At 38.1% G+C, this 6,636-nt stretch overlaps 1 protein-coding gene across 1 annotated transcript; it reads left to right on the top strand.

The window, feature by feature from the left end:
• Positions 1–334: 334 nt before the first annotated feature.
• Positions 335–6,251, top strand: LOC137397939 (probable palmitoyltransferase ZDHHC24). The gene is made up of 5 exons (XM_068084031.1): positions 335–647; positions 1,091–1,203; positions 1,772–1,933; positions 5,595–5,732; positions 5,962–6,251. Exons 1-5 carry the CDS (start codon positions 379–381, stop codon positions 6,123–6,125), a joined length of 846 nt encoding a protein of 281 aa, XP_067940132.1. The 5' UTR covers positions 335–378; the 3' UTR covers positions 6,126–6,251.
• Positions 6,252–6,636: the final 385 nt, after the last annotated feature.

A 6,636-nucleotide genomic window follows, 5' to 3' on the forward strand; every position in this document is an offset into this window, starting at 1 on the left:
TCTAGACATTGTATATTTTCATGAAATACAGTTGCTGTACATCTAATTGAACACTACGCGTCTGCTTGAATTAAAAAAAATTGAAAGCCTAAAATAATTAGCGAAAGAGCTGTGGTTTTCAACCGACGAAAATCGTTCCCGAATACAAAGTTTGATTTTCATCGGCCAAGTCAACTAGACTTGTCTGACGACGCCTCAAAAGGGAAAACAACTCGCGATACAAGCATTTATCCAATATCCGATAGAGTTTTTAATAATGTAGTCGAATTTCTCGATCAAAGGTTGGGTGTCGTTAGGGGTCCGGTTCAAACCACTTTTGGTATTAAAAGCTACATAAACGAGGAAACCTCGCTTCCACCTACATAAATTTAAAGAATTATGTCGTTAATAAAAAGGTTTCTGCCTAAAGATACCAATGATTTACCAGCGTTTGTGTTTATGAATGGTGCCTTTTGTTCGATCACGCTATATGAAATTTTTCATGTCTTACCAACTGTTGATGACAAGTCAAAGTTTGGAATGGCTTTTCATCTCCTAGTTGGTTTATATTTTTTCGCGAACATTTATGGAAATTTTATAAAACTTATTTTAACCGATAGTAGCACTAGAGGTATGATGTTGCCTACTACTTTGCAAGAGAACTGGCGGTAAGTTTGCATTGTTCTTTTGTAAACTACTGACCCTAATAGAGGTTAATATTTGCGTTCATTTTAGTTAACCCCAATCTTTTTCAATGTCTGGTGGCGGCAGGACTCAATCTAACCAATCATACATTTAGGTGTTTTGTTTGACGTGTGCTGTCTTGTTTCTATCCGTTTCCGTCTTTGCTTGCTTTGGTTAGGGGTAAATGTACTTGCCAATATCTCTGCACTTCAAAAGTAATACAATTTTGTTTGCAATATTTTAATCAAAACGTATTGTAAAAAGTTTCAAGCGCCAAATGAAAATACTTAATACCCTCAAATTTTATGCTACTTATACTAAGTGGCTTAAGCTAGTATTGTCAAGTGAGTTTTCTTGACTTACTGTATGTTTTTTAGATGCACATCTTTACTTCTTAAGTTTCGTTACATAATTTGTATACCTGCAGGTTCTGTCACACCTGTGAGTGCAACTCTCCTCCTAGGTCATGGCACTGCAACATCTGTAACACTTGTGTCATGCGACGAGACCACCACTGCACATTTGCTGGCGTTTGTGTAGGTTAGTTCGCCGCTGTCATAACTCACTTCCTTCAAGCCTATTTCAAACTCCATTTCCAAATAACTTTCTCAATTAATATGTATAGGCCTATGTGATAATAATGTTAATAGTTTAATAATCACTTTTTATGTTGTCTGGGCTGTAGATAGTGTACTAGCACATATTAGTACTATCTTTGGAGATCATCTGCATGTTGGAATGCTAGCATCAAGACAAACATGACAACTGAAAAAGACTGTTTTGTGTAATCTGTACATTGAAAGTTTTGTGGGTTTGAAACTGCTCAAGTCGTTTTCAATCTTTTATTTTAAGCAGATTTTTTAATGTTGTAGTTCAGTGTTGATGTTCAGTGTTCCACATAAACTACCCATCACTCTTGGATACTTTGCGCATTTCAATCGTGTTAAACAGCATTAATTAATGATTAGATCATATGAATTTATCCGGTGACCGCTCTGACTCTCCACTAATTTTGTGTTGAAGCATTTTCTTATACATTAAGAAAGCTTGTCTCTAACACTTGGATGTTTATTATACTTCTTGGCTGCTAAAACGTTGGTGTTTGCAGGTCATCGTAATTACAGATATTTTCTGATGATGTTGCTTCACCTGAGCGTCTGCGGCGCCTACATCAACATCATCAATGCCGAGTTTGCTTATGATATTCTTGGAGGGTTTAACCTGGGCTCTGCTCTTGCTATGATCATGCCTTGGGCTGCCTGGCTACTAGGTGAGCTTTCGCTTGCCCTTGAGTGAATCTTTCTAGACTAGAGTATATTTTATACATTAGCTGAATGTTTGGTGTTGCATGGGTATTAAAATCAACCTATATAAACAGTGACAAGTAATGTAGTTGCCTGCCACTTGCCATTAGCCTGGTGCATTGCCCATGGTTAATTTGAGTAAGTTAGCAAACTTACTAGTAAACTTACTAATTAATAAGAGTTGTGAGAGCAAGCTTTAATGACTTGCGGAACGCAGCACACTATGCGTATTTTCACCCATATACATGTATATCGCCCAATGAATCCACCAATCTTATGTAGCTTAATTACCCTAGGACACTTCTTTATTTGCGTCATCTAACTTTCGCATTTTCGCGGAGTCATCCTCTCGCGAAAATTTCATGACCGAAACTTAACTATCATAACGAACGAGCGAAATTAAATAGCTTTGTTCATTGATATCCACAATAAAACCGTCATATTAGAAATGCAGGTAATTTTCGTGTGTGGTTGGGCTAATTGGGAAATTTCTGATGTAAACTCGTTATAGCTAATACACCGACTTAGCAGCATGGCAAAGCAAATTAAGATAACAAGTTTTTTTGGAAAAGCCAAGACAAATGAAGAAGATGATGATATCAGTTTAATCACCGAATTTGTAGCTGATGACGATGAAAGTCTGGTAGGTGAAGTCATAAAATTGAATAATAATTATTGTAGTGATTAATTTTATTACCAACCAAAAACAATAACAACCCTCACCAGGTCCAACCATGTTGTATAGTTCTGGTTGTGAAGTTGGTTGTTATCTATTTTCTTCTTCTTGGACTTGAGTGTGAAAGACATGTGAAAGTCACGGCGGGAGGGACCTAGACCTCAATGATAGCCCAAGAAACAAATGGCAGCAAGCGATCAAATGAATTAACTATCTCACCCACACATTTTAACCTGGGGTTTACAAATACAAACTAGTCCCAAATCGAAAACTTTTCCTTACTAGCGAACTGGACATGAGGAATCTAATCTGTTTGTTCCACTGCATTTATTTTCACATCATGATATTTTCGCACTCATCAGAGCCGCGAAATTAAGTTGCAGCGAAATTTTACTCTGTGTGTTACTCACGTAACTAAATGTTAGCGAAATAAAAGTGTCCTAGGGTAGTAAGATATTTGTCTTGCGACTGGGAGGTTCCGAGATCAAATCCAGCATGAAACAGGTATTTCTAATTAATGATAGCTATAACTGGACACACAGAATCACACACAGACTTTGAGATTTATATACAATGTATATAGATTGTCAACTTTGCTAATGGTTAGGCTTGCCTAGAGACAAATATTAGTGCGAAATTCAAGTCTCATTCTGCTATCAAGTAGAAATAGGATGAGAATTTGACAAAGTGAATTTGTTATATTTTGGTTTGTCTCCCTCGGTGCTGCCGACTCACCTTACACAATATGCAGTACTTCATGTTAGCATATATACTCATACGAGCTTAGGGCGTCGCTGAACCAAGCTTATGTCAATTCTCTCTCATCTCAATTCAATTTTTCGTACATAAAATAACTAAATACAAATTAATCCATTCACACCCTCTGAAAAGAAATTGCCTAAAACAGGATATTACAATTGAAAAACGTGGTTTTAGTTGTTCTAATTCCGCCGCCTGCACTCACAAAGTAACAAATCGTATTTAGTGATTATGATCTGGAATAAAATATAATATCATGTGCAGTACTGTATGAAGTTCTCACCTTCGAGACAGACGATAGCGGCTAACGGCGGTGTGAGAGATTTGAGGGCAATACATTTGGTATACTACACTTTTATAACACTACTTATAGGTTGACCAACAAAATGTGATCAACAAAATTCACATTACTCTTATTTTACATCATTATTATTATTGCATATGCTATATATGCATTGATTGATCATATGCTATATATGTATTAATCATATGCTATATATGCATTGATTGATCATATGCTATACATGCATTGATTGATCATATGCTATATATGCATTGATCATATGCTATATATGTATTGATCATACGCTATATATGCATTGATCATGTGCTATATAGGTATTGATCATATGCTATATATGCATTGATTGATCATATGCTATATATGTACTGATCATATGCTATATATGCATTGATCATATGCTATATATGTATTGATCATATGCTATATATGCATTGATCATATGCTATATAGGTATTGATCATATGCTATATATGCATTGATTGATCTGTGCTATATATGTGTTGATCATAAATGGTGCTCCCTTATTAACTGTTCAACTATGCGTGTAATGACCCGCCGTATGTTATAAACCGAAAACTGTTTGTTCTTTCAGAGATAGTCAATTGGTTATAGGTCATGGTGTAGCTAGGCACTATGGTATAGCTAGGCACTATGGTGTAGCTAGGCACTATGGTGTAGCTAGGCACTATGGTATAGCTAGGCACTATGGTGTAGCTAGGCACTATGGTGTAGCTAGGCACTATTGTGTAGCTAGACACTATGGTGTAGCTAGGCACTATGGTGTAGCTAGGCACTATGGTGTAGCTAGGCACTACGGTGTAGCTAGACACTACGGTGTAGCTAGCCACTATGTTGTAGCTAGGCACTACGGTGTAGCTAGGCACTATGGTGTAGCTAGACACTATGGTGTAGCTAGACACTATGGTGTAGCTAGGCACTATAGTGTAGTTAGGCACTATGTTGTAGCTAGACACTATGATGTAGCTAGGCACTATGGTGTAGCTAGGCACTATGGTGTAGCTAGGCACTATGGTGTAGCTAGACACTATGGTGTAGCTAGGCACTATAGTGTAGTTAGGCACTATGTTGTAGCTAGACACTATGATGTAGCTAGGCACTATGGTGTAGCTAGGCACTATGGTGTAGCTAGGCACTATGGTGTAGCTAGGCACTATGGTGTAGCTAGACACTATGGTGTAGCTAGGCACTATGGTGTAGCTAGGCACTATGGTGTAGCTAGACACTATGGTGTAGCTAGGCACTATGGTGTAGCTAGACACTATGGTGTAGCTAGACACTATGGTGTAGCTAGGCACTATGGTGTAGCTAGGCACTATGGTGTAGTTAGGCACTATGTTGTAGCTAGGCACTATGGTGTAGCTAGACACTACGGTGTAGCTAGGCACTACGGTGTAGCTAGGCACTATGGTGTAGCTAGGCACTATGGTGTAGTTAGGCACTATGTTGTAGCTAGGCACTATGTTGTAGCTAGGCACTATGGTGTAGCTAGACACTACGGTGTAGCTAGGCACTACGGTGTAGCTAGACACTATGGTGTAGCTAGGCACTATGGTGTAGCTTGGCACTATGATGTAGCTAGGCACTATGGTGTAGCTAGACACTATGGTGTAGCTAGACACTATGGTGTAGCTAGGCACTATGGTGTAGCTAGGCACTATGGTGTAGCTAGGCACTATGGTGTAGTGATATGTTATGACGTAGCTTTACCTCATGCTTTAGTTAGATGTCATGATGTAGCTAAACGTCATGCTGGAGCTATATTGTCATTTGAGACAAGTTCGTTATATGAAACCATATATTCTTGTGTTATTATTTATTTTGAACTATCTTTCATATCCATACTGCAAGGATTTGCCTTCTCCTGCAGGGATACATGGCCCATTCACCTTTGTTGTGGCCTTCATGTCTTCATTGACACTCTTTGGGAGTCTTCTCGCCATTGGTTACTTTATCTACCAAATAAACCTTGTCAGCCAGGGTCGCACCTCCTTTGAGATACAAAGAGGTTAGTACACTTGCGAGTAGCTGAGAATATGTTACTCTCTAGCAGCACATGAAGAAGTCATGGTATCACTAAATGTACGGGAGTTGTCATCTCATCCCATATAGTCTGTCAACTTCACAATGCTTACTCACCAGAATTGAACCCATTTGTCATCCTCTGTTTAGGCGCAACATGAGGATACGCCATTGTAAAAATACAACTCAGCAAGCTATACTGCTATCTATTGCAGGCACTGGCAGAGAGTACGATGTGGGAAGGTTTGCCAACCTAAAACAAATATTTGGCAAAAATTGGAAACTCGTGTGGCTCTTCCCTTGGGTTCCATCAGAAATGTACACAGATGGAACAAGTTTTCCTACCAAGTTCACCTACGAAGAGGTCAAGGACTTATGAAAAGTCTATTCATCGACTCTGATCAATATGTGATATGTCCATCATTATCAGCTCAAATCTTTAACATTCTTACGTTTTATTTCTTGTTTGTAACCTTTTGTTCAAACATACATTTCTTCCCATGAATCATAGCTGTTGTTTTTTGTGAGCAGACAACTCCATTGAACTATCAAACGCATCTCTTCCCAAGAATCATAAATGTGGCTTTTTGAAAATTTAAAGGTTTTGAAGGGCACCAAATATAAACGAAATTTTACTGCAAGTCAATTTAGCAATCATCTGCAATATTTTTTGATCAGACAACTCCGTGTTGATTTCAAACATGCATATGACTTGGTCATATGAATCATAACTGTAAATATCTATTAAGTAGATGGGGAGGGCAACAGAAGGTCTGAAATTCAGTCGAAACAGGTATGTCTTGATGGTTCCAGAATCATTGCACAGTATTGGCTTTTAGATAATCTGATATGCCAAAATTGACATAGACTTGTCTCCCCTCATCTACATT

The sequence above is a fragment of the Watersipora subatra genome, chromosome 6 (genome assembly GCF_963576615.1).
Source record: "Watersipora subatra chromosome 6, tzWatSuba1.1, whole genome shotgun sequence".
Lineage (NCBI taxonomy): Eukaryota > Metazoa > Bryozoa > Gymnolaemata > Cheilostomatida > Watersiporidae > Watersipora > Watersipora subatra.